The sequence below is a fragment of the Agelaius phoeniceus genome, chromosome 1 (genome assembly GCF_051311805.1).
Source record: "Agelaius phoeniceus isolate bAgePho1 chromosome 1, bAgePho1.hap1, whole genome shotgun sequence".
NCBI lineage: Eukaryota > Metazoa > Chordata > Aves > Passeriformes > Icteridae > Agelaius > Agelaius phoeniceus.
The window spans coordinates 4,266,935-4,285,263 of record NC_135265.1 but is presented as its reverse complement, the minus strand read 5'-3'; the positions used below and the strand labels follow the sequence as shown (position 1 = coordinate 4,285,263).

The 18,329-nt window shown below is 43.6% G+C and overlaps 1 protein-coding gene across 4 annotated transcripts in view; it reads right to left on the bottom strand.

Moving 5' to 3' along the window:
* Positions 1-18,329, bottom strand: part of CRHR2 (corticotropin releasing hormone receptor 2) — a 155,281-nt gene that overhangs the window by 37,205 nt on the left and 99,747 nt on the right. For all 4 annotated transcript variants that reach the window (XM_077186810.1, XM_077186883.1, XM_054634515.2 and 1 more), the window contains 4 exons: positions 12,287-12,404; positions 9,898-10,051; positions 7,213-7,273; positions 2,494-2,566 (listed from right to left, as the gene is read on the bottom strand). In XM_077186810.1, the coding sequence (XP_077042925.1) occupies positions 2,494-2,566; positions 7,213-7,273; positions 9,898-10,051; positions 12,287-12,404 (406 nt within the window). The remainder of the gene's footprint in view (positions 1-2,493; positions 2,567-7,212; positions 7,274-9,897; positions 10,052-12,286; positions 12,405-18,329) is intronic.

Below are 18,329 nucleotides of genomic sequence, written 5' to 3'. Positions count from 1 at the left end.
CAGATTTGCAGTTTAGATTTTGTTTGCAGAGGGATGCTTTCCTGCCTCAGCAGTGCTCTCTGAGGGGAATAACCCTAAAGTGAGGGGAGGAAGGGTTTGTCCTTAAATTATATCAGCTCCTTTCCATCCCTCCATCCCTACTGCTGTTATCTCATTAGTGTTTTAATTAGGGCCCAAGTGCAGGCAGGCCAAGGTAGGAAGGTTCAGTTCAGTGTCAGCTCTGGGCTCTTCAGTCACTGGCCCAGTCTAGAGGGGGCTCGAGGCTGTTCCAAATTAGAGGCAGATACAATGACCTGTACAGAAAGTGGCAGCCCCTAACCATACCTCCATCTTCTGGATCTCCCTGGGGTCTTTAAATATTTACAGTGCTGTTCTGGGGAGAAAAAAAGCCATTTTCATGACTCTATAGTATCTGTCAGAGATGCTGCCCAATGATTTCACAGATCCTGTGGAATAAAGGGCTTATAGAAAATTCAGAGTCACAAATTTCCAGGCAATGATGTGAAACCTAAATGCTCCAAGCGTCACAAATCTCCCACCTTGTGTTGTCTAAATAGGATTTATTTGTGAGGGAATCTCTGTATCAATGAGGGCAATTTACTGTGAGGCTCTTTCTGGTTTTGTGATGGCTCCCTGAGCTACACAATTTATATTTTGTATATCACACCCATTGCTATTTCTCTCCTTAGAACATAAAGAATTTTTACATAAAAATTGTCTCTATTATGGGTTTCTTTTTCCTCTTTTCAGGTGATCTTTTTGCTGTATCTTAACAATTAACACAGAAATGATTGTTAAGATTGTTAATCTTAACAATTAAACAGAAATGAACTCTCCTGCTCTCAGGACACACACTCAGATCAGCTGCTGGGCAGCACAGAAACGTTTTTTACACCGAATCCCATGAACAGGGCACTGACAAGGTGAGAACATGAGGCTCCTTAGCCCTGAGAAAGCTGCCAGTGGTGCCTGCTCAGGAGCACTTGCACCTTCCCTGTGGGGGCTGGAGTGACATAAGGGACAGCTACAGCAAACCTTGTGTCCTGGGTTGTAAGATAAGTGTGTGTTCTATTTCCATCTGTCAGAGCTGGGGCAGTTCTCTGCTGTTCATGGGGCAGTTTTTTCTTTCTCTCTCCCACAGCCAATCCTCCCTGCAGGAGATCTCTGCTGTCCATGGCCACTGAGTGTCCCTGCAGGGCTGAGCCAATCCCAGCATCCCATGGGGAGATGCTCCGCCCAGGGGAGGAGCCAAGCATTCCTCCCTGGATCCAATCTGAGGTGCTGGCCCAGCCCAGCAGCCTTTGCCCAGTGCATTGCCAGAGGAGCAGCTTCTGCTGCCCTGCATGGCCAGAGGGAGCCCAGGCCCATCTGCAGCAGCCCTGGAGCTGCAGAGGAAAACTCCCCCCTTGTGCAGGATCCCTGCTCCAGCAGAGCCACAGCTGGCACTGCAGGAGGGCTGAGCCCCCATGGGATGGGGCTGTGCCACCCCCTGACACACAGGGGACAGGGACTGCTCTCACTCTGGCAGTGTTTTTTTTTTTTGTTTATACTATTACATTTGTATTTTTAATTTTCCTAGTACAGAACTGTTATTCCTGTTCCCATATCTTTGCCTGAGAGCCCCTTAATTTCAAAATCCTAACAATTCAGAGGGAAGGGGTTTACATTTTCCATTTCAGGGGAGGCTCCTGCCTTCCTTAGCAGACACCTGCCTTTCCAAACCAAGACACCTTGGTTCCCTAACAGGGGGAACCCACTGAGTCCTGGGAATTTGCTGTTGGTTCATCTACCTGGAAGAGCAGAATAATTTCTTTTCAGCTTTGTCCTTACTAACAGCTAACTAATACTTTCCATCCACACTCAGGTTTGTTTTGTCTCTGGGAAAGCACCACTGTGCTTCAGCTGAAGGCTCAGAATGGGTTATGAATGAGCTTCCTTCTCCCTCTGCCTAATCTTGGTTGGCACAAGAGATGGAGTGTTGGGTAAACAGATAAACAGCCTGGTAAGCGTGGGCAGCACTGGGAAGGAAACTTTACAACAGGAAATCCAGAAACAAACACACAGCAGTGCTGGTGATGGAGAAAATGGAACTGATTGTGCAAGATAAAATTCCTCACTATGATTATTACTTTTTTCCTAAATAATGTGTGTGACAGAATTGCTGTAGTTGTCATGAGCCCCCAGATGGATGAGCAGATATTGTAATGCACCCCCTGGATTTTAACATTTTTCCTTTCTACCTCTCAAAACTTCTACAAAGGCAAACAGCACTGCAGAGGGAGGAGGAAAGAACTGCCCAAACCCAAAGGAACAGCAAAAACCAAATCACTTCAATTCCTGCAGTGTTATCTGCTGTGGCCTTTTCAGAGAACACCTGAAGATGTTTGGCCTTGTTTGTGTCTTATTTTTCACAAAAGCAGACGTGGAACATGACAGATCAAATTTTCTCTCAGTGGGAGATGGCAGTGTCCTCCCACCCACATAAACACTTACCAGGAGAACAAGAATCACTGGCCCTTGGTAGATGTAGTCAATATATTTCCCTGGCTCTTTTCCAAACCAGCACCTGTGAAAGACAAAACAAATAAGAAAGCCATTTGTAAGATAGATTCACTTCTTTTAGGCTGCAGTATGAAGGACACTATAGAGAGGTGTTCCTTTGCTCACTGCACTGTTTATATAAAAATAATTAGCAAGTAATGGAATTTTCTGCTGCACATGACCTGTGGTTGGACACAGATCTGAGCCCCACTTTCCCCTCCATTAGAACATTCATGTTCCCTTGATGGTTTTGGCTGTTGCCTATGTGAATATTGGTAAGAAATATGAGAACCTGCTGTAAGAAGGATGCCTGAGAATGGAATTAAAGAAATATTCTGTGTAAGAGAAAAAACCCCTGTTATCCATTGCAGTGCCCAGAGACACATTAATTAATTAAAGCAATGTCTCAAGTTGCATGGAAATGCTGTCTAAATAAAACACTGAATGGATGAGAAGTCATCCCATTGGCTTTAAAGGAATCTGGGGACCACTGGAAGTGCTCAAAAACCATGTGGATGTGGCACTTGGGGACAGGGTTTAGTGGAGGGCCTGGCAGTGTTGGTGAGTGGCTGGGCTCCACGCTCTGAGAGGCCTTTTCCAACCCTAATGATTCCATGGCCACCAGAGCCAGCAGACAGAGCAGAGCCATCATGTGAAGCCACCAAATTCCTGCTCCAACATTCCTTTCCAAGCTGTCTGGGATGACCCAGAACAGGCTGGGAAATGGACTCAGGTGAAGAGAAATCACAGGTGAGCCCCAGAGCAGAGGAGAGCCTGGATGTGTCACACATGACCCACACATGGCCTGACTTCCACTAATCCCAAGTGTTTTTCTCCCTGCTGTATTACACAACAGAAGAGCCTCGTGATTTCACAGCAACCCACACTGACACTCCCTTCATCCTCCTCCCTGAGAATAATAAATCTGCTCTGTTTGTGTTGGTAAATGAATGAGAGCCTGGGCTCAGGTCTGAGCTCACACCATTCCCTTTTCCTTGGGGTAGTTTTGGTCCAGGCCAAAAACTAACCAAGGCCAAAACTATTCCTGGGGAACAAATCTGGAGCTAGCAGGAGCCAGAGGACATTCCCAATAGTCCACAAACTGCAGCTCCCCTGATTTTGGAGGCCAAGAAGATTTAATGATGGGGTTGTGAATTATTCCATGCTATTTGGAAGTCGAGCCCTAGGAATTAATCCAGGCCCAGCTAATTCAGTTTCACAGATACAGCCATGGGGTCTGCATCCAGGATTCCACCAAGCTAAGACAGATTCGCATTCATAATTCCTTAAGGCTGAGATCATTGGAGCTCCAGATCCCTTAGGAAGTAGATTTTGGAGTTCAAGGGTCTGGGAGTTTTCTTCCCTGTCATGGATACCCCATAACAAATCTATACAGTAAAAGTTGTGCCTTCCCCATGCTTTCTTTGTGAAACAGATAATTTAGTGCCACTGGAACCATGGAAACAGAGATAATTCCCGAGCCACAGAGACCACAGAGCCACATTTGCACTTTTACAAGCAGCAAGATGTAATGGGTTGCCTCAAAGAGGTTGGAGTCTGTAAGACACAACCTCACAAGTCCAGGGGAAATGAGCTGGGATCAGGAAAGCTCTGGTTCAGATGGGATCCTTGTGGATCATGCCACACCCTCAAAGCCCCTCTCCAAAATGTGGTGTTTGCTAAAACAGGAGGAGCTGCTTGACCATTGCAAGATGCTCTGACTGGACAGGGGTGTTGAGGTACACAGCTGGAATCAGCAACAGTTCAGTACCTCACAATTATTTGCTTTTTCTTGGCTCAGTTCCCACATCCTTTAAGTTCCAAATGAATGAGGGAGCTTTGAATGTTTTAGAAATGTGAAAGATGTCTGCTATTCCCCGGTGCACTGAGCGTGAATTGATAATTTTGCAACTCATCCTCCAAAATTTGGGCATGAGAGCAAGAGCTGGAATAAGGTTCTTCCTCCAGCCAAGTTATCATCCAAGAAGAATCCCCAGGGCAGCCTTAAATGAATGAAACTGTGTTTTTGAATTTTATTTTTTTTAATGTAGCTGGAAAGACATGAAAAAAAAAATTACAAGATATGCCAAGGGCAGGAAACAAATTTCTCTACAACTTGCAAGATCTACATTTGAGAGCAGATTTTGAAGGGTATTTTGGGAGAACTATTTTTTATTGCCTGAAACTCAGAGAACTAAGAGGAGCAAAGAGTTCCTGGGAAGCTGGCTGCCCTAGCAGTGGGACTTACATGAAGCAGGACTGAGGCATGTGGCAGAAATTAGTGGGCTAGAAAAAGGCAGCAAAGAATTTGGAACTGAGCTGGTAGAGCACAAATGAGGTTCCAGGCAAAGGCTGCTCTTGTTGCTCTCTGGAATTTAAATGTTGCTTAGCTCGAAGACCAAAATGCTGAAATTTATTATCTGAAGTCCAGTATTAGACCAAGGTTGTGCTGAGTGAAGAATTAATGTGGATTTATTTCCACACTGAGGAAACAAGGTTGTGGCCAAGGACAGACTCTGCAACACAGGACTCTCCAGGGGTGTTGATGCTCCAAGGTTCCTTTTGTAGGTAGTGAAGAAAAAAAATCCAACAGCTTTTTTAGGTCTGTGTTATTCTCATTAGTAATAAACCAGATCTGTTACACTGTAATGTAAATATTTCTAATAAATTGGGTGAGTAACGCCAAGAGGAGACAGTCATTTGCCAGAAACATTACAAATGTCTGCAATTGATTAACAATATTTCATATTTAGAGTCTTAACTGTTCCAACTAGGACTTTTAGCTAAGACATTGCAAACTGTTCTGCCAATCATCTGAACTCTTACTTTAAATCCAACACAAGCCATTGTTCCTGCAATAAAATAATTTCATTGAAAGCAAAAAGCGAAACTTAAATCACTGACTATTATTTGGTGCATCTGTGGGAAATAAAAGCCATTTAACCACTTTTTATTCTTTTTTTTTTACCTCTGGAAAGATAAATAAACACCCCCTGAATATTGAAGAGGACAATTCAGGAAGACAGTTGTGATAAGACTCAGATATGTAAAACATATTTCTGCTGAATAGCACTACTTAATATTCTTCAGGGATCTCTGATAGTTCTTTATAAAACCAAATCCACCACTGGTTTTATCACTATTGTTAATTAGATCTCACTAATGTTCCTCCCCTTAACAAATGCCCATCAATGAAACTACTGCAATAGCTCTTAATAATTTTTGGGTGATTTTTTAAATTGAGATTTAACAGCACTTTTTTTTCCCCAGAGTTGCCATATTTTGCTAAAGAAGTGATAAACCCCAGGCAGGATATTTGCCACAGTACCAATTATAGTTGCCTCACTGTGCAGCAACTGATCTCTATTAAATACAAAGATCTCTATTAAAATAATATTAATAGATATTAAAGATCTCTATTAAATACAAAGATTAAAAAGTCAAGAAGTTGCTTGAAGCATTTTCTTAACATTCTTTCTATTTTAAGCTTTTAAACTACGATGAGGAGCTGCACTACCTGAACCCCAGCTCAACCTCCACACAGCTTAAATGGATACTCCAGACAGAGAAAGAGGAAATTCCCATTTTTCCTGAATTTTGGGCAGTCCCAAACAGTCTTGGAAGTGTAGGGGTACTTGTTGGTTTCTTTGGGTTTGGATTGAAGGCACTTGAGATAGTAATTTATGTTTGGATTTAAGTGTTTATTATTTCTTATCAGTAAAACAGTCTCACTGCTGGGAGTTCAGCAGTTTTTCATTAGAGGGCACAAAATGGCCAACAATCTCTTGTTCCAAGGTCTTTTCAGACTAAACTATCCAATTAAGAACTGACACCTGGATTATTTTCCCTTTGAACCCAATCACTGATCCCACAGAGCTGCAATGGGGACTTTTCTGCCCAATTACAAAATGCCACCCAAACCCATGGAGAAGGAGGAAGAAGAAGCATGGAGCAGAAACCCAGGGTGACACCCTGTGCCCTCCATCTGCTTCCATCCACAACACACTAAAAATCCCCAAACCTCAATTTCTCACCCAGTGACACACCTGCACTGCTCTCTAGAATCTATTTCACACTTTTGTGGGTTCCAGTCTATCTTGAAGTCTGGAGAACTTTCTCCATGGATGAGGGTCAAAGTCAGTGCTGCCCTGGGGGTCAGGGCACCCCAGAGCAGACAGAGAAACATTCCCAGTGCCTGGGTTTCCACAGGAAGCTGCAGCCAGTCCATGTTTGCTGCCTGTGTCCATCTGGCTGGGTGTGACCTCCTGGGAGCAGCACATGACTCCCCCAGTGCTCAGGACAAATGGACAAAAGCTCTGGCAAGGAGCAAAGTCAGGACCCTCCATTTTAGAAGAGGAACTTCCAGCTGTTTGGAGAATGAGATCCCCCTGGGAGCCTGTCCTTAGGGACAGAGGAACTCATCAGACCTGGCAGCTCTTCAGGGACATTTTTCTTGGGGAACAAGAGCTCCCCAATGCCACATGTGAGAAATCAGGGAGGACAGGCAGGGATTGGGAATGGCTGAGCAAGGAGCAGCTCCTCAAACTGAGGAAGAAGGAAATGCACAGCCAGGGGAAGCAGGAATATGTGACCTGGGACATGGTTCAGATGTGTACTCATTTCCTGATTTGTTTAGACAGCCACACAAACACAAACATTAACATCACTTACTGCTCATTTTCATAATACAGCTTGCCAATGGCCCAGGCAATGATGATTGGGCAGGGAATACCTGCAGGGGCAAAAAAAAAAAAAATTAGGAGTTAATAATGGATGGATGTGTCCATGGTACCAAATTAAACTCATATCTGTGTGAGGAGAGTCTCAGTTAATGAATGGGAGACTCTAAACAATAGTGGTCCTATCTTAGTCTGCTTGAGACATCACAACTGCTAAAATCCTTTCATTTAAAAATGAAAAAAGATCATCCCAACAAAACTTTAGTAAGGAAAGTTAATAAAAATATTAACAAACACACACATAAATACCTATGCTTCCATAGAAGTGACCAGAAGAATTTTAGCTGACTTAAAGGCAGTTTCGGTCCCTTTTCATTTTCCTGCAGCTGGTACAGCAGAATCTCTAAAGACAGTACTTGGAAGTGAGTGTTTAGGTTTTTATTTCCCAGGCTCCAAGAAGCTTGTAAACATACTGGGATCTCTAGATGAAACACAATTTCAAAACTTTCCACTTTTTTTTTTTTGAGTTCAGTGTTCCTTATGAAACAGGATTATGAGAAAGAATAGCTTGGTGTCTTGCAGTATCAGAATTCTTGGGGTTTTTTCTCTTTCTGAAGGATCTAGCTACTTTTTAACTTTACAGACATCACTGCACTCCCTATAAAGGGTTTGTGTTAGGCCTTCCAAACCAGCTGGTTTGAAGCAGATTTGCTGTAGGAGGCACCTGGAAGGGAGGAAGAGTAAATGGAAGTGGCCTCCTGACTCACACTTAGGCAAGGGGATGTCAAAATTCAAAGGGGAGATTTTTGCCTCTCCATTCCCCCTTAAACTTCTCACCTCAGGAAAACCCAGACTCAGCAGCTCCATTCCCCATTCCAAAGTGCAGGTTGATGTCTCTGAAACCACTGAAATCACTGAGGTGAGAGCATGGACAGAGCCCCAGTGACTCTGACCCCCATGGAGGAGCAGAGGTGCATTTGTCTCTGACACAAATTTGTCTCTTTTAACCTCCCTCTTGCTGCCCATTCTGTGGGCAATGGAGACTTGGAAGAGATGGAAAGAGAACCACAACACAGAGGGGCTGAGTTGCTGTGGGGTCATCTTGAACCTCAGCAGCTCTGATCTCCTGCCCCATCATCCCTGGTGGCTCCTGCGCCCTTCAGATAATTGGGTTTGTTCCATCTTGTTCACCACACACATTTAAAGGCTCTGGTGCACTCATTTCCCCATGTTCTTGGAGGAATGGACAGGGAAAATGGAGCCATGTCCTCTCTCCTGAAGGAAAACATTTTACTTTTCCTTGTTAAGTGAAGAATAGGGATTTGAGAATAAGACTGGTAAAAAAACGTGTATGAGGAGGCAGAGCAGAGCCAGAATGCACCCACAAGGTGGCTGGAAAGGTTTATTCAGCTCACAGCACTCCTACACTGGTAATCAGAGACTCAGAGGATTCTGACAGAGGTAGGGAGTGAAAACACCAGGGATCAAAGCAGTCTGTGGGTGTGTGAGAGCTGTGTAAGCAGCTGATTTTCCAGTTTGCTGAGAGAATTGAAAACTATTGGGGAAAAAATTGAATCAACTCCCCAAATAAACATTTTCTTTCTACTACAACTCCTCTTTCCTCCCATTTGATTTTGGATTGAATGACATATTTTGTTTCAAAGGCTGTTTCTGCCTTCAGAATTGCAATCCAATTACTTCTGCAGAGAGGGAGAGGCACTTCTGAACAAAATGTCATTCTGCTTTCACAAAAGAAAATATTGGTGACTTTTTTCCACCTTTCTTCCTTCAACAGAAAAAAACTACTAGATTCACTAGTTCTGTTTGAGCTTAGATTTTCATTCAAGTGAACAAACTGCCTGCATGGGCTTGTCCTGGCAAGCATCTCCTGGCAGAGTTCAAACATGGAGATGTTGGTTGGGAAGGATCTCTGAAGGTGTTTGCTCCAATTTCTTACTCTGAGCAGAACCATCAATACTCATCCAGGGTACAGCCTGGCTAAATTTTTAATAACCCCAAGGTCAGAGGTTTCACAGCTTTTATGTCACATATTCCAGTGTTCCACCATCTCCTGGTACATTTTCTGTTTCCTTAACACCCAACTGGAACCTCCCAGTCTGCAGTTTATGGATTTTGTCCCTTTTTACAACACCTGCTATTACCAAGCAGCATTTGGCTCCATCATCTTTGTAATTCTCTTTCAGATCACTCCTGGTACCAAACAGATCCCTCCTCATCTTCCTCTTTGCCACATTAAAACAGCTCAGCCCCTTCAGCCTCACATCACAGCTGATGGCCTTCAGATCCCTGATCACATTTCCAGCTGGAGAATCTCCTCAGTTTTTCCACATCCCTTTCTGACCTCAAGGACCAAAACTGACCACAGCATCCCAAAGGCAGCTTTGCCACAGCTGAGTCTTTGAGCAGCCCCAAGGACAGTCCAAAGATGATGTGTGACTCTTTGCTAAAGGCTGTTTTCTAGGAACAAATCCCTCAGCAGCTGTGGGTAATGAGGCTCTTTTTCAAGTCAGCTCCACACTTAGAAAAGTCTATTCAGAGTGAGTGGTCCAGATTTCACCCCAGGGGGATTTATAATATCTATTCTTGCCTCTCTTTGTCTTTAACACTTTAATGCCAGGTACCACAGAGCACCATTTTAACCACAAAGGTCACTTACACCATCCTATGAAGAGAAAGACCCATTTCCTCAGCTTATCAGTGGAGTAGGTCATCACTATAGCAGTGTGTAAGTAGCAGCCTTCCACAAACATCCAGAAGAAGTTGGTCACCACAAAGTAATTGTAGACAGTGGTAATACATCGACACCAGGGCTGGAAAGGGAACAGAAAAGAATATTTTAAAGTCATGGTGAGAACATTTCAAAGACTCTGTATGTTGTTATCCCCTTTAAAAAAAAAAAAAATCAATGGTAGAATTCACTCATGGGATGCAGGTTTATCCTGTGGCTTGGAAACACAATATTTTAGGTGCTGACAGGAACTCCCAGATCCATCTGTGACCTTCTGTTGAGGCTGGCTCTGACCATAACACACAGGATCTGCTGTATCCAAACCTGTCTGGAAAATTCAGGTCCCAGAACAAGCCTCCAAGAGGAGCAAGTCATGTCACCACAGGTGAGCTGTGTCAATGTCATGGTGTTGCTTGGTTTCCACTGAGGAGAAGAAGCACAACTGATATTTAAAGAAAAAAAAAAATACTTTAAAAGCATGTTTTTACCAGCCAATTTATCCCCTCTGTTCCTGCCACTGGTGCTTCATTCTGTAAGTCACACAATGTCACATGTCACCTCTGAATTTTGCCACAACCTCAACAGGAATTTTTTGTAAAATGTGAGAAAATGTGTTTTTCCTCCCCAGAATGGCTGTGCAGTGAGAGCACAGCTGTGGGAGGCACAATTAGCTCCAGATGGGAACATCCCAGCAATAAATCACAGGGAACTGAGGGTAATTTCCACAGTGCTGCTCACCTAAATCTGGGAAAACTTCCTTCTTGCCAAGCAGACATCTGAGGAACAACTCTAATTACCTGGGTCATTTTGGTCTCACCATTCTCCAGCCTTTTAATTAGCTCTAGTGAAGTATTTCCAACTCTGACCCTCAGTTAATTTTTTTTTTAGCCTTCACAGACAGGAGTTACTGATGGTCTACAGGCAGCCAACAGAGCAACAGATGCACCACCAAGCCCAGTAAAATTCTGAGGTTTTAGAATTTACTGGGCAAGAAGCACAGTCACAAAATGACAGCCCATCCACAAGTTGTGATCACTTCTGTGTATTGAATGGAAATAAAAAGAAGAAATCTTTTGGATGTGTTAACACGTTCATTTCTGTATTATTTCATTAATATTTGATAATTAGTTTGGCTTCACCCTTAAAATAGGATTAAAGCCTAAAACAACCCAGAAGCTTAAACATTTTGTTTTCAAATGTTTGTTTAAACAAAATTTCCTTTCTTTTCCTTTCACTTTCCTGGAACTGTACAAAAACCTTTATATCCATGTCAATTTTTCCTGTGTCAGAACTAAGAGGAACAGGATGGTGGATTGGGAAGATTCTGATGAATTTTGAGCAATTCCTTTGTGGATTTATTAAAATTGAACAGTAAACCAAAATTGCAGAGCTCATTGGTTCACACCTCTCTGTTTATTTAACTGAGGATTCTTGATCCCCACATGTACCCACCATGAGGCTCCAGATAACTTCACCCATTCCTTCTTGATTTTTTTTGCAAGCATTATAAGCTTAATGCAAAATATTTCCACATTGATGCTTCTGTATGTGTTATTTAATCTTCACTGATCAGCACAGAAGAGATCACATCAATAGCCAGAATAAATGATGTTCCCTTTCATTCTGGTGGTGTTACTTTGACTGACTTATCCCACAATCACATAACAAAGTATTCACCAAGCTTGTATAAAGCACCTTTCCCAATAAGGCTGCAGAGAAAAGATGAGTTAATGAAAACTGGGGCATGTGATGCCCCATCCTTATATTTGCAGGTTTATATTTTCATTGTCACCTTGTGCTCACATTTTAAGAGGTATTTGAGTCCTGTCTCCAACAGATTTTTCCTAAATAACTGTAAAAATCTCACTAGAGATTTGCAGCATTATCATGAGGGCAAGTCACACAGCATGGAACTGTTGACCATAAAGCTCATAAACTCCATTTTCTGGAGTGTGACACTGCCAGAAGCACAGACAGAGCAAACACTGAATTAACAGAATTTACATTTTCTCCAAGGAGCTCTGTGAGAGTAATAATTGAGATTTATGCATAGACATCTTCTTTATGTGGGCACTAATGATTTCTATTTGTTTTCCCAAAGCATGGGACTGAAGTTCAGATGTCAGATCTTACATTTGAAGAGCTCATCAAGGATGATGAGTGCCCAGCTGACACTGGAATGAAGGGAAGCATGGAAACCTCTCTGAACACGTGGTGTAAGGGTCATAAATGTCCTAAGTGTCCCTTGAAATATCCATACAAAGAAACTCAGCACCCTGAGCTCCAGGGCAGGGCCCTGCCACTTCCCTGCACTCACCTCATTGCTCTCATGGATGTTGTGATCTATCATTTGAAGCAGAAACCACATCACATTCCTCAGGATGAACGTGGTGATCAAGTTCCAGTGGATAATATTCCTCAGACATCTGATACTCCTGAGCAGGGAAACACACTGAAGTGAACATATATAATGAATATATCCACCCACACATCAGAAACCATACAGAACAAATGAGTAAATTTTGTTCATTGCATAGTTTATCCCCCTGCAATCCCTCTGTTACTCTGTGAAAAAGGAGGTTTGTGTTTTTGCAAAGCCATGGACAACAAATTTGTCTTGACAACACAATTGAATCAAGTCAAGCAAGTGAAACTGCTTGGATCTACTGGAAGATAAAATAAATCAAACATTCAAACTGTTCTTTCATCCTTGGTTATTAGTTTTGCTCCCCTTCCCTCCATCTCTAGAACCACTGGAATTGATAGAAAAGCCTCTGAACAACCAGGCTTCCCTGGAGGCTGCTGAGTTGCTCACAGGAGGAGATTTAGTGAAAAATATTTGTGCTGGAGTGGCAAAGCTGGAATAGTTTACATTTGGTTAATTCCTGAACAGGTTCACCTGTGTGAGTTTGAATTAATGTAACAGGAGAGCATTAACTGCCTGCTTTTCAATCCTGGGCTTAGCTGGCTTAAACTTGTACCTTAAATGAGGCAGAGCTGCACATCCTCCTTCATCAGGAAATATTTGTGTCTGGCTTTAGTCCCTCCCCAGCCCCCATTCCGGTGCAATGTAAATTATGAGCACAATGTAAAATATGAGCTACAGTAAGCTGGGACACAGTGCCATAAAACAAAAGAGAGAGGGCACATCTGAAATATACTTGCTGCTGGAAATGGCTCCAGGAGGCAGCCAGGGCATGATGCAATTGCCAGAAAACAAAGCATCACTGAAGCAAGACAGAGTCACTCGTGACAGGTTCAGTCGTTCAAGACCAAAACATTTCTGATTCTTTGTGAACTGCAGCGTTGCAGTTAAAGAATCTTCAATTAAATTGCCTTTTCTCAGCTCAAAGCAAACCCCTTCTCTGTGGCATTCATATTTTCTGGAAAAATCCCTTTGCCCAGGATTTTTCTCCTGGGAAGCTGAGAAGCCTCAGAGAAAAAGGAAAACAATAATTATCTGATTTGCTTCTCCTGTGTTTTGCTGCTTTGGAATGTGGTTTGGAGATTGTTTCACCCACAGGTGATTGTTTCATTGGTTTCATGGGAATTGTTTTTACTTTTTGGCCAATCAGGGCCAAGCTGTGTCAGGGCTCTGTAAAGAGTCAGGAGTTTTCATTATTATGTTTTTAGCATTCTGGAAGTATCCTTTCTGTATTCTTTAGTATAGTTTAGTATAGTATTCTTTAATATAGTATAGTATTATTAAATAATGAATTAGCCTTTGAGAACATGGAGTCAGATTCATCATTCCTTCCCTGTCCTGGGGCATCCCACAAATACAACACCTCTCCATTTATGAAAATCACTTCCACAGGGTTTCAAGCAGCCAGAGCACTTCCTGGGATTTGGCAGTGGCCATATCAGGCTCCCTGCTTGCCAGGGAAGCTGCCAGATAATGTGGGACAAACACAGAAAGTGGCTCAAAGCTTCTCAGCTGGAAGGGACTGATCTCACCCCAGGGACAATAAAAAGAGAGGCACAATCCAGAAACCAACTTTTTGTTGCTTCAGGCCTTTTGCAAGGCAAACAAGCCACTCTTCTTAACAACAAACATCATTTTCCTCACTCATTGTACTGTTCTTAGGGCTAAATGAGTCAGTCTTAGGGCCAGAAGCAATTCTGTGGTGTCCTTCAGCCTCACAAATCTCTCAGAGATCTCAAGCACTTCAGAAAAAAAAACCAACAAAAAAACAACAGAAGACCTCCCACATATGAGACACTTACAGAGAGACACTCAGAGGTATAACCCCGCTAAGACAATGTTAAAATCACCTCTGTTAAAATCACAGAGAGACACTCAGAGGTATAACCCTGCTAAGCCAATGGTAAATCACCTCTGAGTTTAACAAGTCAGGCTGCCAGAATTAAATTGGTATTTGGTTTGAGAGCCTCAGTGACTCATGGTGAGTGAATCTGGAGAACAAATCTCCAGCTGCTCAGACCCCTTTCTCTTTTTATTTAAGCTACAAACTCCAAAACGCTGCTCTCAGACATGTCAGACCAGCCTCACTTGGAGAATTTCACTTTTAACAAAAGGCTGAGGTTCAGGGTTTGGCTTTCAAAGAAATGAGGAAACCAAGCTGCCCATGCTGAGCCCCAGGAGAGCCCCTGGCTCTGACCATCCTGCTCAGGGCTGTCCTCTGTGCATCTCCTGCCCATAAATGTCCAGCAGCTCCCCCTCACCTCTGTTTTATTCACCCCCTCCAGGTCAAGGATTAGCAAATGAAAGGATGAGTCTGAAACATTGCTTCTAGGGAGAGAAGGAGGCAGGGGACTAAAACTAAGGAAATTCAGGTCAAACTGTGAGTTATTGAGATGAAAGGAATTGCTTTTGAGAGCTTTAACAACAAAACAGATTTGGCACACTTGAATGTATTTCTTGGCAAAGGTAAGATAAAGGAGTGGGGGAAAAAAAATCCTTGCTGCAGGCATCTATTTAGATAGAGATATATTTAGATATTTTTTAGTTTAATCATTCCATAAGCTGGAACATTACTGAATCTGGCTAGGGGAAATCTTATTGCCACAAGATTTACAGCAGGACATTGGACTGGACACACAGGCAAAGAGGATCAAATAAAGAGTTGTAGATTTTTGGATCATAAAAAACAGATTTTTCCCCCAGTCATCAGAACCACATTGTCTTCTTTGACAAACTCAGTGGGCTTGATGATCCCTTCTTTTCCAACCTCAGCAATTCTATGGTTCTGTGTTTTTATCTATTGCCTACATGATCTTTACTGCTTCTTGGTTCCTACTGGTTTTTATTCTTTGTCCATCACTCTGCACCCTTCAGACTTTTAGTGATCTGTGCAGGACCCAGAGCAAGAGGGTCTGGTCTGTGCTGGAAACCCCCAATTTTAAGAGATAATCATTAAAACACTCCTTGTTTTCAAAAAGCCCTGTGTGTTGAGGGAAGGCGTGTTCCTGGTGTAAAATGAAGTATATAAATGTGGCCAGCAGCAGGAATTGACCAAAATGAAGCCCGAAGCTTTGGCTTTGCACATGGAACAAGGAGAGCTGGCTCTCCTGTCCCACTGCCTCGAGCAAAAGCCATCTTTTGGGTATGAGTGACCTCACACCACTGCCCCATTCCCTTCTGGAGACACTGGGTGTGTGGCTTGGATGGTCAACAGCTCCTTTTACCTGCTAAAAAGCTTCCTGTCTTTGGGGCTAACAGAGCCATGAAAGGCACCCTGAGAGATGACTGAAAGTGTCACAGACTTTCTCAAATAACTCAGGCAGTGATGTGACCCCAGGCATAGAATGGTTTTAACCTTTTCCCTAAATTTTTTTTTCCATTTTATTTTCTTTTAATGAGTCCCAACTGGACACTGAAAGTTTGTTATTGCTCACAATGAGCCCAGAGCCCATTGTTCTTTCCTCTAACTACCACCAGCACAGAAATCAGTGGCAATAATGCAATTCACAGCCAAGGGCAGGGAAAGCTTGAGAAATAACTGTGTCAGGTTTGCAGTGGGGAGGGAGAATCTGCAGGATAATAAAGTGTGTGGGAGGCTGCAGGGCACAGCAGGGCTGCAGTCCATGGAACAGGGGAACAATCTCTTGGCAGGCACCTGAGAAAGCTGCTCTCATTTTCAGGCACTGCTGGTGGGTGCAGTTACTGCAATTTGGCAGGTGTAAAGCATGTGGAGGGGTGCTGAGGAAAGGGTCTCCCCATTCCAGGCTTTTTTTTTCAGGTGAGACTGCTCTGCTGGGCTCAGGAGCTCACCCTGTGCACAGAATGCACCTCTGCAGCCAGGCTGGGGTCTGAGGTGGGCACTGAATGAAGGACATTTCCCAAACTGGGCAGCCAAAGTGCTGAACAACAGGAGACCTGCAGCACAGCTAATGTTTGCTGAAAGGACAAAGCTGACCTTGTCACACTCATTCATCTCAAAGCCTGAGGAAAAAAAACTCAGAATACTCATAGGAGTAATTTATCCTCCACAGGTCTTTTCCTGGCTCTTGTTAGATAGGAGGTAGCTTAAATTTATGAGCCTTAATTTAAATGTAAATACCCCTGTTAGTCATGAAAATGACCTGTCCCATTTTGAAAACTTAAACACTCCTATCAGTCTTCTATGCCAATGAGCCCCACAGTTCCTTTCTCCTTGATTAATTATTGGCTTTGCTCTGTGCAGTGGGAAAGTAACCAAACCTGTGCTCCAGGAGCAGCAATAACTGCCCTCACAGGCAGCACAGAAAAAGAATATTCCTATAACTCTGAAACTGGCAGGAGGTGGAATTCAGAACACATCAAGCTGTGTTACAAGTTAGTGAACTGAGCTTTTCTGGAGGCACGGGGGTTGGCATGAATGAATTCCCCCAAAATCCAGAAGCTAAGAAATTGGGGGTTGTTCTTACCTCAGGAGGGGGATGTCCCAGTCTAGGGGTGGTGGCAGTGGCAACATGAAGGGAATGAGAGCACAGAGAGCAGAGAGCTGCCTCTCAAGAGGGAAAGAATCTCGTGGGAGAGGGGAGAAATGAGTGCTGAACTGCTTCACACACAATTACAACACTGCTGGCAAGGCATTGTGACTTACAGAGCCATGCAGAGCTCCACAGCCCAAAGGATCTAATGATGGAAGGTTTCCTATTCCTCTTCATGTCAGGGAACATCACTTATGCCATTTCCACTTGTTTTACAAGGCTTGATGTGTGCTGAATGGAGCAAGAACAGCAGCACAAATCACCACCCCAGAGATCCTGAAGGCTGGCACATCACAAGACACCACAGACTGAGGCTACAGGCTTCCACTGAGGAGGAATTTATCATTTCTTTCCTACTCTAATCCTTTTCAGACAAAAATCACTGCTCAAAGCTTTGTCTGGACTCTTCTGCTGGCTCTTCCCTGGTGCATGGGTCTGAGGATGGGTGGAATAAAGAGAGAAGTTGCAGGAATCCACTGACCACAGACTCAAAGATTGAGGTCAGAACATAAAGACATAAGAACTTCCATGTTCACCCAGACCAATGTGCCATTTAGGCTGGGGGTCAGTCCCTGTGGGGATCAGTAAAAATTAATTTGGGAAGGAGCATTGGAAACAAGGGAGCTGAACTGCAAGTTTGTCCTTGCTCTTACCTCCCTGCTCCTGGCAGTCAGAAGATATTCCTGATTCAGAGGCTGCATTTACATGCATTAAATGACCTCACTGGTGGCTCCAACTCCTCCCGAGAGCCACTGGACTCCTTTTGTGGTTTAGGTTCACTGGGGTCAGACCATGGGTTACTCCACTAACATGATGGATTGAAGAGCTCATAACCTGTTTTTCCCAGTAGAACATCTTTGTCTGTGTGGGTTCCTCTTCTCTGCTTGTCTGCCCACTCCCAAGGGCTGGATGAGGAGGCGTTTCCTCACAAATGCTCCCCCTCCTGTCCTGTGGGAGCTGCAAGGTGAAGGAACAGAAAAAGCCTGGATCTGGACAGCAAGAAATTGCTCATCCATGGGCTGTGGGAGCAAACTGGGAGGAGTGCTTGGTGCTGCACCCTGCAGCCACGCAGTTCAGGCAGCAATTTCACTTCTGGCTGTGCCTGAGAGCTGATTTTGGGCAGGAAATATCCCCCTGAAATACAGCAGGGTCAGACAGGCACAAGCAAGGGGTGTGTGTCACCCTGAGTGAAGGAGCAGGCAGAAGGAAAAGGATTTCCTTGAGAAGAGAAAAGGACAGACAATTTCTGACATGGAGAGCAAAGATATCGCCACTGGAGGCATCTTGGCTTTGTAAATGAAAGGGTTGATTGGTTCCTCATGATTTCTTAAGAACCAGTGCTTTCCCTGCTGAAAGGTATCCAGATACCTCCTCCTGAAAGGGCAGGAGGTTCTGACAAGGGCCTGATGCAGAGGTGTCCTCAT